General features: G+C 38.1%; 2 protein-coding genes across 6 annotated transcripts in view; both read left to right on the top strand.

Annotated features, from left to right (window-relative positions):
• SLC25A16 (solute carrier family 25 member 16) overlaps positions 1-13,096 on the top strand; it is a 28,246-nt gene extending 15,150 nt beyond the window's left edge. For 2 of the 4 annotated variants that reach the window (XM_036336909.1, XM_036336912.1), the window contains 4 exons: positions 860-926; positions 6,378-6,540; positions 9,350-9,418; positions 11,787-13,096. In XM_036336909.1, the coding sequence (XP_036192802.1) occupies positions 860-926; positions 6,378-6,540; positions 9,350-9,418; positions 11,787-11,943 (456 nt within the window). In that variant the 3' untranslated portion in view covers positions 11,944-13,096. Of the gene's footprint in view, positions 1-859; positions 927-6,377; positions 6,541-9,349; positions 9,423-11,758 lie in introns of those variants that run through there. The other 2 variants (XM_036336913.1, XM_036336911.1) reach the window with 2 other exon arrangements.
• A 704-nt stretch (positions 13,097-13,800) lies between these two features.
• Positions 13,801-17,190, top strand: part of DNA2 (DNA replication helicase/nuclease 2) — a 35,674-nt gene continuing 32,284 nt past the window's right edge. For both annotated transcript variants that reach the window (XR_004972211.1, XM_036336908.1), the window contains exons 1-3: positions 13,801-13,889; positions 15,468-15,647; positions 16,805-16,988. Coding sequence is in view for 1 of the 2 variants with exons in the window: in XM_036336908.1 (XP_036192801.1) it covers positions 13,816-13,889; positions 15,468-15,647; positions 16,805-16,988 (438 nt within the window). In the remaining variant the exon portion in view is untranslated. The remainder of the gene's footprint in view (positions 13,890-15,467; positions 15,648-16,804; positions 16,989-17,190) is intronic.

Genomic DNA, 17,190 nt, shown 5'->3' with positions numbered 1-17,190 from the left:
CTGATCGGCCGCCTCCCACAACTCCCACTGGGGATGGAGCCCACAACCCAGGCATGTGCCCTTGACCGGAATTGAACCTGGGACCCTTCAGTCCGCAGGCCGATGCTCTATCCATTGAGCCAAACTGACTAGGGCTTTCCATTGATTTTTAAAGAGAGTGGAAAGGAGAGGAGGGGGCGGGGAGGGAAACATCGATATGAGAGAGACATAATGACTGGTTGCTTTCCACACGCTCCCGACAAGGTCCAGGGATGGAGCCTGTAACCAGAATTAAACCCAGGACCCTTCAGTCTGAGGGCCTACACTCCATTCACTGAGCAGAACTGGATAGGGTGATATATGCTTTTTAAAACATTTTTTAAAAAATATATTTTATTGATTTTTTACAGAGAAGAAGGGAGAGGGAGAGGGATAGAAAGTTAGAAACATCGATGAGAAACATCGATTCAGCTGCCTCTTGCACGCCCCCTACTGGGGATGTGCCCGCAACCCAGGTACATGCCCTTGACCGGAATCGAACCTGGGACCCTTCAGTCCCCAGGCCGACGCTCTATCCGCTGAGCCAAACCAGCTAGGGCAACATTTTTACTTATTGATTTTTATTTTTAGAGAGACGGAAAGAGGGAGAGGGGGTGAGAGAGAAAGAAAAACATTGATTTGTTGTTTCTCATTTATGCATTCATTGGTTGCTTCTTGTATGTGCCCTGACTGGTGATCAAAGCCACAACCTTGCAGTATCAGGACGATGCTCTCACCAACTGAGCTACCAGGCCAGGGCTATAATGTATGCCTTTGTTCTTTGATGTTTATCATAATGAAAGAAATGTAATCTTACTTCTGTTGTTTCTTCATTCAAAAGGAAGGCGGTTTCCTTGGATTTTACAGAGGTCTGATGCCTACTATATTAGGAATGGCTCCATATGCAGGTAAGTTTCAAATTTGGCAGAATCTTGGTTTTTCATTTCCTTTTAAGAATGATTTTTTAAGTTTAGCATTTTATATTTAAGCCACTAATCTGTCAGGATTATTTTTTTCCTCCTTAGGGTAACCATTTGACTCAGCACCATTTATTAATTAGTCCCGTCTTTCCCCAGTGATTTTCAGTGCTACTTCTTAAAACAATAATAGCGTGCAGTTTCATATTTGGTAGGACAAGTCCCAGGAATTTATGCTTTTTTCCTTCCAGGAATGTAGATATTTTGTTATTCCACAGACTTTGAAATCAGTTTTTGATGTTGCAAAAGCATTCTTGTTAGGATTTTGAATGAAATTTCATACAGTTTTTGGACATTTTTGCTAGATCTAGTCATTGACACCTTATAAGCTTTGTCCTTTAGAAAATTACATAAGTTTATTGCTTGATTTAATTTTGACATGATCTTATAACTTGCCGTTATCCCACTTGTTGATATTATAGCCACCCACCATGTTACTTGTAGATGTTTAGGATTTTCTGTGTGGACAGTCAGATCCTGTGCAAATAATATTATTTTTCGTACTTCATCTAATTCTTATTTTTTAAAAATTTATTTATGTTTGTCTTTTCCTACTATACTAGCTAAGGACCTACAATGCAGCGGTGAATAAAAATCATGATCCTGGGCATTTTGGCTCATTACTGATTTTAAAGGGAATGTTTCTAATACTTCTCATTTAGCATAATGTTTACTGTAGTGTGTACCACTTATTAGGTTTAGGAAGTTTTAATAAGAACTTTAGCTGAATTGGTGTTGAACATTGTCAGATACCCTTTTTCGCATTTACTGAGGTGATCATATAGTTTTCTCCTTTAGTGGGTTAATATGGTTCATGACATTAATGTCAACCCAAATTGGTTGTGATGCATTGATCTTTTTATATCCTGTTGGATTCAATTTGCTGTCTTTTTAAGTTTTACAGTTATATTTATAAGTGAGATTACTTTGTAATATCCTCAAGATCTCATACAATAAATTAAAGAGTATTTCTTCATTTTCCATCCTCAGGAAGAATCTGTATAAAATGATTGGAATTACCTTGTTTCTTGAAAGCTTTAATTGTGGGATGGTTTTTAAATACTGGCTTAGTTTCTTGAATGATTATAGGGTTGTACAGTTTTCGTGCCATTTTTGGTAATTCATACCTTACCTTTACTGTTTTGTGCTAGTTTTCAAAATTTTTTATTTTTTTAAAATATATTTTTATTGATTTCAGAGAGGAAGTGAGAGAGAGAACATCAATGATGAGACTCATTGATCGGCTGCCGCTTGAACGCCCTCTACTGGGGAGGGAGCCTGCAACCAGGCATGTGCCCTTGACCGGAATCGAACCTGGGACCTTTCAGTCCACTCTATCCAATGAGCCAAACTGGCTAGGGCTAGTTTTCAATTTTTTATTAAAAGGTTTTCCTTTTTTGCCCTGCTGGTGTGGCTCAGTGGTTGAGCATTGACCTCTGAACCAGGAGGTCATGGTTCAATTTCTGGTCAGGGCAAGGACACATGCCCGGATTGAGTGCTCGACCCCCAGTATGGGGCATGCAGGAAACAGCTGAACAATGATTCTCTCTTTGTTTCTATCTCGCTCTCCCCCTTTCTTCTGCTCTGAAATCAATAGAAATAGATTAAAAAAATTTCTTTTTCATTTTTATTTTATTTATTTTTAGGGAGAAAGAGAGATGAAGGGAAAGAGAAACAGAGAGAAAGAGAAACCTCAATTTGTGTTCCACTGGTTTATGCATTCATTGGTTGGTTCTTGTATGTGCCCTGATTGGGGATCTAACTCAAAACCTTGGTGTATCTGAATGTTTCTCTAACCAACTGAGCTACCTGGCTAGGGTTTTCCTTATTTTTTCATAATTTTTCACATCTGGTCTATCTATAGTTATGTCCCACTTTTCATTTTTGTTTACATGTCCTCTTCTCTAGTCAATTTCATTGATTTTTGTTCATGCCTTAATTATCACCTTCTTTCTCTGGGTTTATTCTTCAGTTGGATGCTTACCTCATTAACTTTCAACTTTTTTTTTTTTAATATATTTTATTGATTTTTTACAGAGAGGAAGGGAAAGAGATAGAGAGTTAGAAACATCGATGAGAGAGAAACATCGATCAGCTGCCTCCTGCACATCTCCTACTGGGGATATGCCCGCAACCCAGGTACATGCCCTTGACCGGAATCGAACCTGGGACCTTTCAGTCCGCAGGCCAATGCTCTATCCACCGAGCCAAACCGGTTTCGGCAACTTTCAACTTTTAGGTTTGTTTTCTTTCCTAATGTAAGCATTTTTCTTCTAAATGCTGCTTTAGCTGCATCCAATGAGTTTCTTTTAGTTGTTTTTACTTAAAATTTGGACATTTTCAAACATACTCAAAAGTAGACAATAGTGTAATGAACCACCATGTACCTATCACCTAGCTTCAATAGTGATCAACTCATGACCAGTCTTACTTTAACTCCTTATTACTCCCTCCACCTTCATCTCAAATTGTTTTAAAGGAAATCCACTTTATTTCATCCACAATATAGCTGTATTGAGCTCTTTATGCTTTTATAAAAGCATGACCTCATACCATTTGAAACTTTAAAAAAAATTCTGAGTAGCATTTAGTCATTGTTCAAATTCCTACCCACCTCATAATTTTTATTTTTTAAAAAATATATTTCATTGATTTTTTACAGAGAGGAAGGGAGAGGGATAGAAAGTTAGAAACATCAATGAGAGAGAAACATCAATCAGCTGCCTCCTGCACACACCCTACTGGGGATGTGCCCACATCCAAGGTACATGCCCTTGACTGGAATCGAATCTGAGACCCTTCAGTCCACAGGCCGACGCTCTATCCACTGAGCCAAACCTGTCAGGGCCACCTCATAATTATTTTTTTGGCCATATCCAAGTTAATGTTTGCCTGGTATATCTTTTTTCATCCTTTTTATTTTCTACTTTTTCATGTCTTTATGTTTTAGGTATTTCTTTTGTAATCATTTGTAGCTGGATATTTTATTTAATCTAGCTTGTAAGATATTTTAATTGTCAGTCTACTTAATTGTTATTGTGATTGTTGATATATTTGGACTTGTTTCTATACCTTGCTATTTGATTTCTATGTGTTGCTTTTCTTTTTCTTTTTTAAATTCCTTTCTTACCTTGTTTGCTTATTTTTCTAAACACTTACACCCTTACTCTTTTTTTCAACCTTCCTGAATTTATTTATTTAAAGATTTTTTAGAAAGAGAGAGAGAGGGAGAGAGAGAAACATCTATGTAGGAGCGAGATATAGATCAGCTGCCTCCTGCACTGTCCCCTGCTGGGGATTGAGCACTAAACCCAGCATGTGCCCTGACCAGGACACAGGACAATGACCAACCAACTGAGCCACACCAGCCAAAGTCTCCCTACTCTTTATAAATACACAGATTTATTTGCCTTCTCCTATATTTCGTGGTCTTTAATAGTGAGCTTATTACTTGATCTTAATCTCTGAGTTTCAGACTCAGTGATTCCTTCCTCCTTAGGACCAATGGCAGGATCCATCTCAATGGCCCTGCTGCTATTGGCTTCAATATGGACTTGTTATACCACTCTCATGGGCCAGCTTTTATTTTTGGAAGGTGGTGGTTCTGGGGCTTCTTGGAGACCTCATTCTTTTTGCAACCCCAGCAATGGATATAGTTGTTCTGCAGTGACAAAGTCCCTCAGAATACATATATTGCCATTATTCTGGAGGCAGAACTCTTTAATTTTTTGCTATATTTTCTTGTCTTTATTTTTTTTGTTTTTGTTTTATTTTATTTATATATATATATTTTATTGATTTTAGAGAGGAAGGGAGAGGGAGAGAGAGAAATATCAATGATGAGAGAGAATCATCAATTGGCTGCCTCCTGCACGCCCCCTACTGGGGATGGAGCCCGCAACCCAGGCATGTGCCCTTGGCTGGAATCGAACCTGGGACCCTTCAGTCCACAGACAGACGCTCTATCCATTGAGCCAAATCAGCTAGGGCTTGTTTTTGTTTTAGTTTTCAGTTTTTAAAATATATACTTACATAGTTAATGAATATATATATATGTATATATAATTTCTTAATTCGTCCCCATTTTGCAAATATTTTTTATATTTTTGAATACTCTTCACAAACATAGTTTTTATTTAATTAATTATTTTAAAAAATATATATATTTATTGATTTCAGAGAGGAAGGGAGAGGGAGAGAGAGATAGAAACATCAATGATGAGAGAGAATCATTGATTGGCTGCCTCCTGCACGCTCCCTACTGGGGATCGAGCCCACGTCCCACATCTGGTCCTTGACTGGAATTGAACTTAGGACCCTTGAGTCCACAGGCCGATGCTCTGTCCACTGAGCCAGACCAGCTAGGGCAAACATAGTTTTTATTAATTGTGTCATTTTTCACTAAATATGATTCCACATAATTTAAGTAGTTCTAATTTTTTTTTCATATGTTTATTTTGCTGGGAACTTTCTTGTTGTGAGTTTTTTCTGTATTTAGATTAAGTTCTTAGAATAGATTTCCCAAAGATAAAAGTGAAGGAATACTCCAAAATTATATATCATCATTTCAAAATACTATAAGATCATAAGAATTTTGTATAAAGAATAAATGTATATATTGAGGTATTATCCTGGACAGAATTTTTGTAAATGCTTATTCTTAAGCATCAAGTATCTTTTTAAATATGTTTTTAAAATTTAGGAGATATCAGGATGTCTTGATTAATACTTAGGTGATAGGAATGCTTGAATTCTATTCTTGATCTTATTAATGTATAACTTTAATAGGTCTATTATAAAATCATGTAAATTTTCAGCAATACCACCTTCATATTACCAGTAACTTAATTCAACATTTATCAGATTTCACATGACTTTAGAGGCAATATGAACATTTGTCTCATGGTCATAACTCTTCCTTGAAGACAAAATTAGATACCAAGTTAAAATAAAAATGCTTTGTTACTTCTGAATTTTTTGCCTCTATTTTATGTTATCATTATTGTTATTACAAATAGAAGTTGTCATATTTACTTGTAATTATTAATCATGAATTTAATATTTATTCATGTGAAACCTTGGAAAATAGTTTAATTTTATTCCTATATAAGGTGGCAGTATACTCACCTTTGCCCTTATTCAGTGAACTGAAGTATATATTAGTGTGTGAAAATCAATGCTATAATTTTTTATAGGTGGTAATTTTGTTGTCTTCAGATTACTTTTATAGACTTTTTTTTTTATCTTAGAGTAAGCCAAATATCAGGAAACAGGAAATGCATAGTTAGTTTCTTGAGTTAATTGGTTATTTTGTAAGAATGGTATCTTTTCACAGCTCATGTTCTGTTAAGCATCGTGGTGAATTTATATTTTGTTTTTCAGGTGTTTCATTTTTTACTTTTGGTACCTTAAAGAGTGTTGGGCTTTCCCATGCTCCTACCCTTCTTGGCAGACCTTCATCAGACAATCCTAATGTCTTAGTTTTGAAAACTCACATAAACTTACTTTGTGGTGGTGTTGCTGGAGCAATAGCACAGACAATATCGTAAGTTTCTTCATCAACTTAATTCAGTCAAATTGCAGTTACCCAATCCTGATTTTCAGCATTGGTTAATCATTTTTTTCTAATAGATTATTAAAACACAGGATTCCTTGCAAAATATGTCTTAATTTAATACGTTTCTTTTCAGACGTGTCTGTTTGCACTTTTAGCGTATTATAAATAATTTAGTGCCAAATTGACCAAATTAGTTTTAACCCACCCAATTTCTTGTCATTCATTTATAAGAAAGAAAGGTAGAAAAAAACACTGAGTATAGTCTTCATTCATATTTTCTCATGATTTCACCTAAATGAAGTTTCTGAAATTTGAGCCATTGTGTTTGTGTTTGTGTGTGTAAGGCACAACTTCTCTTGCACTAAAATCTCCAAGGCCTGCTTTGTCAGACAGTGTATGAGGCATTGGGAGGTTCACTGAAGGAAAAACACAGTTATTGCCTATACTGTTACTGAGACAGTAGCAATACAGTGGAGTTCTATGTTAATTTAAGTGCTAGTGGAAACATAAAGATACTACTATAAAGTACTTGGAAAGGTGGCTTCAACGAATTTCTCTAGACCAATAGAGATTGTGTAGATGATATAAAAGAGGCTGGAATATTTAGAATTAGGAACTTTTCAGGAATAGGAGGAAGAAAAGCTGTCTGTGACTGAGGAGTATCCTGTAAAACAGGAAGTAGTAGTGTCACAGACTCAAAACAGAGGATCCAATGGAAAAAGAAAAGTCAAAGTAAGACAAGTACTGAAAAGGAAAGTGTTTCTTGGATTTTGCAATTGTTACTTTTGTGAAAGCAAAGTTGGTGTACTTGTGTGTGAGAACAGATCACACTAGATTGCAGGTAAAGAAGAAGATAGGTGTGTGTGGTTTGCTTTGGAAACCTTGCTGTGGGATCTCGTTCATTTGCAGAGATATGATCACCTCTGGCTATTTTGATTCTCTTCTTGGTTTTACTGCCTTTTTTCTTTATTACTCACTTCCAACTTAGATCCTTAAAATCTGTCTTCTCTTTCCCACTTCTCTTCTTAAACCATATTCTATACCATTAATTCTTCACAGATTCAGAGGCTTCTTCTCAGGTTTTTTAATCTCCTTTCAATTGTTCTAGTTCCTTGGTTTTTTTTTTTAACAGTGCCCGCTCTTGTCAATCATGCTCCTTAACTTTCCCTTTTTCGGTTCTTTGCTGATCATGCCCTCCTCTTCCTACCTATTGGTGTAGACCTTTGCTCTCCCCTTAAATATCTAGAATTAGCTTATCTGTCTTTATGGCTTCAAGGTCACTTCCCTACAGATAACCAGTTCTGTTTAAGTCTCCATTATTGACTCACTATTACTTCTCTGGCGAGCTCTTGGATATTTCTACTTGGACTTCTACAGTCAGTGCCAACTCTGTCATTCAGGTATTCCTTTCTTTCCTCTTTGTATTGATAAACATTGATCTTCTAGTCCTAGTAATACCTTGAAATCATTTTTCACATTTTACATATCTGTGTACTCATTATGTCTTAATCACTTTTTCTTCAGAACTTTGCCTACAGTGCTATTTTCTTTCTTCCTCAATGTGAGTTCCCTAGTTCTGCTCCTTGTACTTAGTCCTCTTACATTCTCTCCGTTATACTAATCCATTTCTTCTACCCACATCTGTTCCTGCTTGGAAACTGAATCATTCAGGTTGAGGCTTTGGTCCCTTTATCCTCATGAAGTTTTTCCTCTCCCCAAACCCCATTAAAAAATAATTCCTGGAGATGCTGTTGACGTACATAGGGAGTTCACCTATTGGTAATGTTATTTTTTGAGCTGCTTGGTTGGTGCATGTTTTGTTTTGTTTTTTTAAATAACTCATAATAAACTTAAATGTATATAAAAGTATATGATTATTTTTTGTCATATATCACTTATGTATATATTATGTATATATTTGAGTAGGAAAGTAGAAAGCAGCTTTGTAACACTAGAAAGACTCAGTTTGTTAAAATTTTCTTACCTTAATGCTGAGATAACAGTACGTATGTCATGCAGGTGTTGTAAAGATGGAATGAGATAAAGTACATACATTGTTTAGCACAGAACCTAATATAAGTAGTCAATATTAGCAAAATAAAATAATTTAAAAAATCTCCTGGAATCCTACTTTGAAAAGAGATTACTTTTGTATATTTCGTTTCAAGCAATTTTTACATAGAATTTTCTCTGTCCTCTAAATATAATTAACTATATTGTTAATTTTAGTCCTTAAAGAAATTTTTTTGGTTGGTCTATTTTATACAGGGGATGTGGTGACTATTCTTAGAGTAAGGTTCTCAGCTGGGGTGATTTTGACTCCGGTGAACATTTATTAATGCCTGGAGACATTTTTGGTTGTCACAGCTGGGGGAGTGCTACTGGCATCTAGTGTGTAGAAGCCAGGGATGCACCTGAACATCCTACAATGCACAGGCAGCCCTCCTCTGTGAGGTGTCCAACCCAAAGTGTCAGTAGTGCCGATGATGAGAAACCCCGTCTCAAGTTACAGCCGTGAAAAGCACCCTGTTGGCTTCTTCAGGAAGTGGCATTTAGTTTGACTTTGAGGAATGAATGAAGCTTGATATTGTGATGGGAGAGAAGAACCATCTAACCTAGGAGACCTCTGTATTGTTAACTTATTTATTTATGTGCCTGTATCCAGACTCCCATATTAGACAAAACAATAAGAGAATAGGAGCACATTATTTCTTAGCATATATAGGGCTTTGTATTCAATAATTGTTGAGCAGAAAACTAAAAATCATTTTTAACTTTTGCTTTATTCTTCTTTCAGCTACCCATTTGATGTAACTCGTAGGCGAATGCAATTAGGAACTGTTCTTCCAGAATTTGAAAAGTGCCTGTAAGTTCTCCATTTGTCATTGTTTCTTTTCTTTAGGAAACGTAATGTTTAAAGTAAGTAGTGAGGTAGGATTGTGTCTCACCAGTAGTCTAGAACTCCCATTTTATTTTATTTTATTTTATTTTATTTATTTATTTTTTTAATATATTTTATTGATTTTTTACAGAGAGGAAGGGAGAGAGATAGAGAGTTAGAAACATCGATGAGAGAGAAACATCGATCAGCTGCCCACTGCACATCTCCCACTGGGGATGTGCCCACAACCCAGGTACATGCCCTTGACCGGAATCGAACCTGGGACCCTTCAGTCCGCAAGCTGACGCTCTATCCACTGAGCCAAACCGGTTTCGGCGAACTCCCATTTTATCTCCCATAGTTTAACCTGATTACCTTGTAAGATTTAAAAATACATATATTTTTTATTGATTTCAGAGAGGAAGGGAGAGGGAGAGACAGAAATATTAATCACCAGAGAGGATCATTGGTGTATGTAATTTAAATTTTTCTGGTAGCCACATTAAAACTTGTATAAAAATAAACATGAAATTAAAAAATATTTCGCCAAAACCGGTTTGGCTCGGTGGATAGAGCGTCGGCCTGCAGACTGAAGGGTCCCAGGTTCGATTCCGGTCAAGGGCATGTATCTTGGTTGCAGGTACATCCCCAGTGGGAGATGTGCAGGAGGCAGCTGGTCGATGTTTCTCTCTCATCGATGTTTCTAACTCTCTATCCCTCTCCCTTCCTCTCTGTAAAAAATCAATAAAAATATTAAAAAAATACTTCTATTTAATCTAAAATATAACTTCAATATTGCAATATTTTATATCCCTTTTAAAAAATATGTTTTTATTGATTTTAGAGAGAGAGAAAGGGGGCTGGAGAGAGAAAAACATCTATATAGGAGCGAGATATAGATCAGCTGCCTCTAGTGGGGATTGAGCGCACAACCCAGGCATTCGCCCTGACTGGGAATTGGACCAGTAACCTCATGGCGCATGGGTCGACACTCAACCACTGAGCCACACCGGCTGGGTAATATATCCCTTTTTTATTCTAAGCGTTTTATTTTTTAAAAATATATTTCTTTATTGATTGCAGAGAGGAAGGGAGAAGGAGAGACGGAAACATCAATGATGAGAGAGAATGATTGATCGGCTGCCTCCTGCACGCCCCCTACTGGGGATCGAGCCCGCAACCCAGGCATGTGCCCTTGGCTGGAATCGAACCTGGGACCCCTCAGTCTGCAGGCTGACGCTCTATCCACTGAGCCAAGTTGGCTAGGGATATTCTAAGCGTTTTAAAGCCAGAGTGTATTTTATATTCATAGTACATCTCAATTTGGATTTGCCACATTTAAAGTCAGGTGGCTACCATTGTTGCACAGCTCAGCTCTAGAATTTTCTATAAATATTTAGAATCGTTCTATTTGATTGGTGATGTGTTATCCCTCAGGAAGAGCAGAATGTTTGTTCAATGGCCTTTGTTGACTTAAAAGATTTTTTGAAGATTTGAAAAGTAAAGGCAGCCCAGCCGGCGTGGCTGGGTGGTTGAACATTGACCTATGAGCTGGTCACGGTTCGATTCCCGGTCAGGGCATATGCCCGGGTTTCGGATTCGATCCCTAGTATGGGGCATGCAGGAGGCAGCCGATCAATGATTATCTCTCATCATTGATGTTTCTAACTCTCTCCCTCTCCCTTCCTTTCTGAAAGCAATAGAGAAAATTATGAAAAAAGAAAAAGATTTTCCTTTTAAAAAAAGAAAAGGCAAAGAGCCCCAAACATTTGTTTGAAAGGAAAAAAACACCATTTGAACAAGAAAGTCTTTATTGTCCAGACAGTTTGGCTCAGTGGATAGAGCATCAGCCTGCGGACTGAAGGGATCCGGGTTTGATTTCAGTCAAGGGTGCATGCCCGGGTGGCGGGCTCGATCCCCAGTAGGGGGTGTGTAGGAGGCAGCCAATCAGTGATTCTCTCTCATCATTGATGTTTCTATATCTTTTTCTCCCTCTCCCTTCCTCTCTGACATCAATAAAAATTTAAAAACATAAAAATATATTTGAGAAACTAAAAAGACTACATCAGTATTTCAAATATTATTATGGAATAGTGTTGCCAGTAAATGTCATAGACACAGACAAACAAATTATATATGTTATTAATGAGCCTGGCAATTCTATGCATAGTGCTTGTACAAGTTTGGAATTAATTGCAGTTTTATTGTGAATTTTTAGCTTGTTTTAGCACTTGTGTTCCAAAACCTATTAAAGATGTCATTTTGGCTTCTTTTTAAAATGCTATTATGGATCTTAAAATTGTCCCTTCATGAGTGGGCCTACAGGTGTCATCTTTTAACTCTTGTCTTTCAGTACCATGCGGGAGACTATGAAATATGTCTATGGACACCATGGAATTCGGAGAGGATTATATCGTGGCTTATCTCTGAACTACATTCGCTGCATTCCCTCTCAAGCAGTGGCTTTTACAACATATGAACTCATGAAGCAGTTTTTTCACCTCAACTAAAGAAAAAATCATGATTTCCTCTCCTTAGTAAATTCTCAGAGGGAGAAATAAAATATTAGTTTAATTTGGGGGAGAACATTACTTGAAGAGGGACATTTACCCTCTCACAGGAACCACTGGTATTTTAGTACTTGATTTTTTTACTCATTACAAATCAAAAGTGCTTACTATACCTTTTGATGCCAAAAGTTACAGCACAGAACATTGAAAAAATTTCCTAAACTGATGCTGGCTAATCAGTTAGGTTATTTGAAAGTGTTATTTGTAAGTAGAACTAACTTAAAATGGGACTCAAGAGGTTGTCATTAGCTTTATCATGCTGTTCCAAGCTTTTCATTGTAATCATGATTTTCAAAGACTCTAACATTGTTTATTATTATTACAACAAACAGGCTTTGCAGTAGAATAATGAAAACTGAACCTTTAAGTTTTATAATAAGCTGTAGCTTAGAAGCCGGCATGGAAATATTATTCTTATTATTTCTCTTCTTATAATTCTGCTCCACTGGATAAAAGAACAAATTTTTTTCTCTTCACTTTTTCAAAAAGCAAACATTGTATTTAAAAAGTAGCCATTTAGAGACTCAACAAGTGAAGAATTTTTCAGGTATTGCTGAAATGTTATTACCAGATACTATGACTGATTTAAATATTTTAAAAAGTCAGTGTATTTCTGCTCTCAAAACAGATTAGCATTATACTGGTAGATTTGTTTTGTTAGATGATTTAGTGTATACTAGAAAATTTATTTCAGTGCACTATGAAATATCCACTAATATAGATGTGAATGTTGAAGACTGTTTCTAAAATGTTGTCATGATACATCAACTAGTTCTTCCATGTAAAATAGTTTTAGTGTAATATAAACTTAAGTAGAAATGTAAAAATCATTTGAATTGCTATTCTTTGTTAAAATGGTTTAAAATGTAAAAATTCCATTTATTGTGTTTAGAGTCCTTTTTATGTTTTATTATAAGCATGATAGAAATGGAAGGGGAACAGTTACAGTGTTGTCCTCAGAAATAGCGATTTATAGAATTGATGTGATTTTTAAGACATTAGAATACTAACTTGAAAGTGTTATTTCTGCTTCAATTTTTACTTTTGCATAAAAGCTTTCTTGTCATACCTTGGTAAAATTTAGATGAACTGGTTTCATTTTCAAAGTGTTTATTTTAAAATAAATATGTATCTTTATATGATTTATAAGTATACATGCAGGTATAAATACATGTGTTCCTAAAACCTTTTTGTATATTTTCATTTTTGAATTACACTGTAGCTAAATATTGTTATCAAATCTCAAGATAATTTAAATATATAAAATAAGTATCTCAGCTATGTTATCAATAAAAAGGATTGCAGGTATTTTTTAAATAAAAATTTGCATTCTGTGTCTTTTTTTTTTTTTAATTGATCTTAGAGAGGGAGGAAGGGAGACAGAGAAAAACATTGATGTGAGAGAGACATTGACTGGCTGCCTCCCCACTCACCCCGCCGGGGATGAAACCCTGAACCTGGGCATGTGTCCTAACTGGAATTGAACCCACGACCTTCCAGTGCACTGGGGGTAGGGTGGCCTGTCTAGATAGAAGCGGGCGCATATAGTTTGGGCCAGATTTATGAAGCAGCTGTTTTCCAAAGCCGAAGGCAAAAGAGCAAAGCCGCCTTCCCCCGGGGCTCTGCGGGCCAGGTGCGCCTCCTGGAACCTCCCCCGTTGGAGGCGCTGGAGGCGCAGGCGGCGCAGGGCACTGGGGCCGCGGCGAGTCGGCGCATGCGCGGCGCCTCGCGGGCCGGCTCTGCTTTCTCTTTTCAGTGGCTGCGGGTCCCCCCGATTTTACCAGGCGACCGTTTGCGGTCTCCGTGCCCGGGATGGAGCAGCTGGGTGACCTGGAGCTGCTGATGGAGGAGACTTTCGGGGAGGAGGCTGAGCCGCCGGCAGAGCTGTGAGCGGAGCGGGGGGAGGGTCCGGGAGCCAAGCGGGAGATTTGAACGGAAGGAGCGGGAGAGGCGGTCCCGCGCCGCACGCGTTTCCAGGGCGGGGTGGGGGTGAGGGTGGGGGGTCTGCTTCCCGGGGTCCTCTTTGGCCACACGGATCAGAGCCTGGAGACTTTCCTTGTCTAGCGGCTCATTTCCCCCGATTTCATGTCTGTCCCGAAGTTGGAGAGTCCCAGCCGCTTAAATGTCTTCATGAAAGGATATTGCGAGATGCTTTTCTCCATGTTTAGTTGGAGGCTCTGCACCCCCATCTCGGTTTATATGGTCGGGGGTCGGGGGAGCAAGAGGGGGGGAGACCCACAGTTAGGGGTGGTTATTTTCAACAGCAGCAACACTGATGCTGATTATTGGTAACGGATCTTTGCGTTTGGGGTTGGGGAGATCCTTAAGGCGTCCCAGCTGCCTTGGGAAATTGTGGGTGAGGTGAATGGGGAGGTGCCAAAACAACAGAACCTAGGGTGGTGACAAAGAGAATTTTAGGGAAATGTGAAAGCATTTGGTGTTATAGTTGGAGAGATGATGACTTTGGACTCTGTTGAAGTCTTGCTGCCATCAAACAGGAAAGACTTAGAGGAATTTAATATTTTCTAGAGGAGAGATTATTTTGGGTAGTTTTCAGGCGGCTGGGATCAGTGGGTAAAAAAAGTATTGTGATATCGACTTGCCCGTTATAGAAGAAATTTCCGAGTTACTCTATGAAGGAACGAGCTACTGTATAAAGTTTGCTTTCTGTACAATGCAGGGGCTGGTTGATTCCCCAAGAGATTTCACAGAAGGATTAACTGCATTAAATAGTAGATTGGACTAGATGATTTCTATGTTTGTCCCAATTTAAAGATTAATATAATTATGTGGCTCACAGTTCTATAACAAACGAAGTTTTTATTGCCCTAGCCGGTTTGGCTCAGTGCACAGAGCTTCCGCCTGTGGACTGAAGGGTCCCAGGTTTGATTCCGGCCAAGGGCACATGCCCAGGTTGCAGGCTTCATCCTCAGTAGGTGGCGTGCAGGAGGCAGCTGATCAGTGATTCTCATCATTGATGTTTCTCTCTCTCCCTCTCTCTCTGAAATCAATAAAAAAAAATATATATATTTAAAAAAGGTTTTTATTGATTTTTAGAGCGAGAAAGGGAGAGAGAGAAACAGTGATGTGAGAGAGAAACATCAGTTGCCTTCCATACACACCTTCACAGGGTTTTGGACCCAAAACCTGGTATGTGCCCTTATCAGGAATGGAACTGGCAACCTTTTGATGAGTCTGAACCACTTTAATCCTTATAATCATGGATAATATATTTGGAAATATCCATGTCATAAGTATGTTTTAAATGACACTGCTTCTGGGAAGTCATATAATAGGAATTCTGCTATGTCTTTGCTCTCTTAATTTTTAACCATTTTAGCTAATGGTCATTGTGCTAAGCTTTCCAGAGGAGACAAACCTACAAACTAGAAGATTGGACTGTAGATAAAGGAGATTGCTGGCTTCTTATTTCATGCTTGTGCTACACTGTGTGTATTCGTTAGATTTCAGAAGGCGGAAGCTTCCTCTTCTAAAACAGTCCTGATCCGAGGAGTGGATAACCGGTACCTGGTATTAGCAGTCAGTGTTGTGCAGAATGAAGACGGAAACCACGAAAAGCATCTAATCATCACTGCTTCCCAGTCGCTAGACTGTAAAGAATTGTGCATACTTAGGAATGACTGGTAATTTCTGTGTGACTTTGAGCTCTGATCTGGCGGATTCTTAAGGTTCCATCTTAAAACCCATCACATGGGCTTGTGTGGATGTCACTATAATTTAATTATTAATAGAGGGGGTAGTTTTCAACCTGAACTAATTCCACATAAAACTTGTGCCTGTTACCCCAGCAGCATGTCAAGTCCCTTATTCCAAAAGTTGATTTTTATTGTCATTTGAAATGACAAAGGGGCTTATTAAATGATTACATCCTTTTCCCCAGTACTTTCTGTTTTAGGATCACAGCTTAAAACTCATATTCTCGCCAAAACCGGTTTGGCTCAGTGGATAGAGCATCAGCCTGCGGACTGAAGGGTCCCAGGTTCGATTCTGATCAAGGACATGTACCTGGGTTGCGGGCACATCCCCAGTAGGAGATCTGCAGGAGGCAGCTGATCGATGTTTCTCTCTCATCGATGTTTCTGACTCTCTATCTCTCTCCCTTCCTCTCTGTAAAAAATCAATAAAATATATTTAAAGAAAAAACAAAAAAAACCCCCTCATATTCTCACAAAGAGCAAGATGAATTACAGCAGAAGAACATTCTTTGACCTTATATTTCTCTACCCAAGTAAAGTGTGGTATGCGAGGGGTGACGGGGAGATGCAGAGAAGTCAGGTCTAATTTTGCCTAGATTTTCTGTTGAGGCTGCAAGTTGGATGGTATGAACTAGATAAATATGATTTTATTCTTGCTACATTGGATTTGGCTCCTCAAGACTCATAGAAGATGTAGACATGATGTAAATCTTAAGAATGAGATAATAATAATAAAAAGAAGGAGATAATTAATTATTAAAACAGCATCATCCATACTTGGAGCTCTATGTTACACCATTAAAGATTTGATAGCTTTGGCTGATGCTAACGCAGCTTTCCTTTCTGGGATTAAAGGAAAACCCATGCGTATTCTCAGGTGTGTTTCAAGGGTGGAAAAGGTGTGTTTCAAAGGTGTGACTAAGAGTTGATTCAGAAGACTGCATCCTGGTATTGAATTTTTTAAAAAGATTCATACATTTAGAAATACTTATTTCTTCAGACAACATATTTGTTTATTTTGAAGCCTCCTTAATAAGCTTAAATGCCGGAACCTAAACTGTGTTGATACTTTGCTTTATTTGTAGGTGCTCTGTACCCGTGGAGCCAGGGGACATCATTCACCTGGAGGGAGACTGCACGTCTGACACTTGGATAATAGATGAAGATTTTGGATATTTGATCCTGTACCCAGACATGCTGATTTCTGGCACAAGCGTAGCCAGTAGTATTCGATGTCTGAGAAGAGCTGTCCTGAGTGAAACTTTCAGGGTGAGTAATACAACAGCTGAAGTTTCTGCAGGATTTTAGAGTTTGCAGAGCACTTTTACACTTTTATTTTACTTAATCCTTCCAGTAATCCTGTGAAGAGATGGTATTAATCAGCTGCGTTTTACAGATGAGAAAATCAGGCTCAGAGGCTTAAATGACTTGCTCAAGTCATGTAGCTAGTAAGTGGCAGTGCTGGGACGCA

Source organism: Myotis myotis, unplaced genomic scaffold, assembly GCF_014108235.1.
Source record: "Myotis myotis isolate mMyoMyo1 unplaced genomic scaffold, mMyoMyo1.p scaffold_m19_p_15, whole genome shotgun sequence".
In the NCBI taxonomy this organism is placed as follows: domain Eukaryota; kingdom Metazoa; phylum Chordata; class Mammalia; order Chiroptera; family Vespertilionidae; genus Myotis; species Myotis myotis.
Note: the sequence above shows the minus strand (reverse complement) of the source record. Positions and strands in the feature narration are given on the sequence as shown.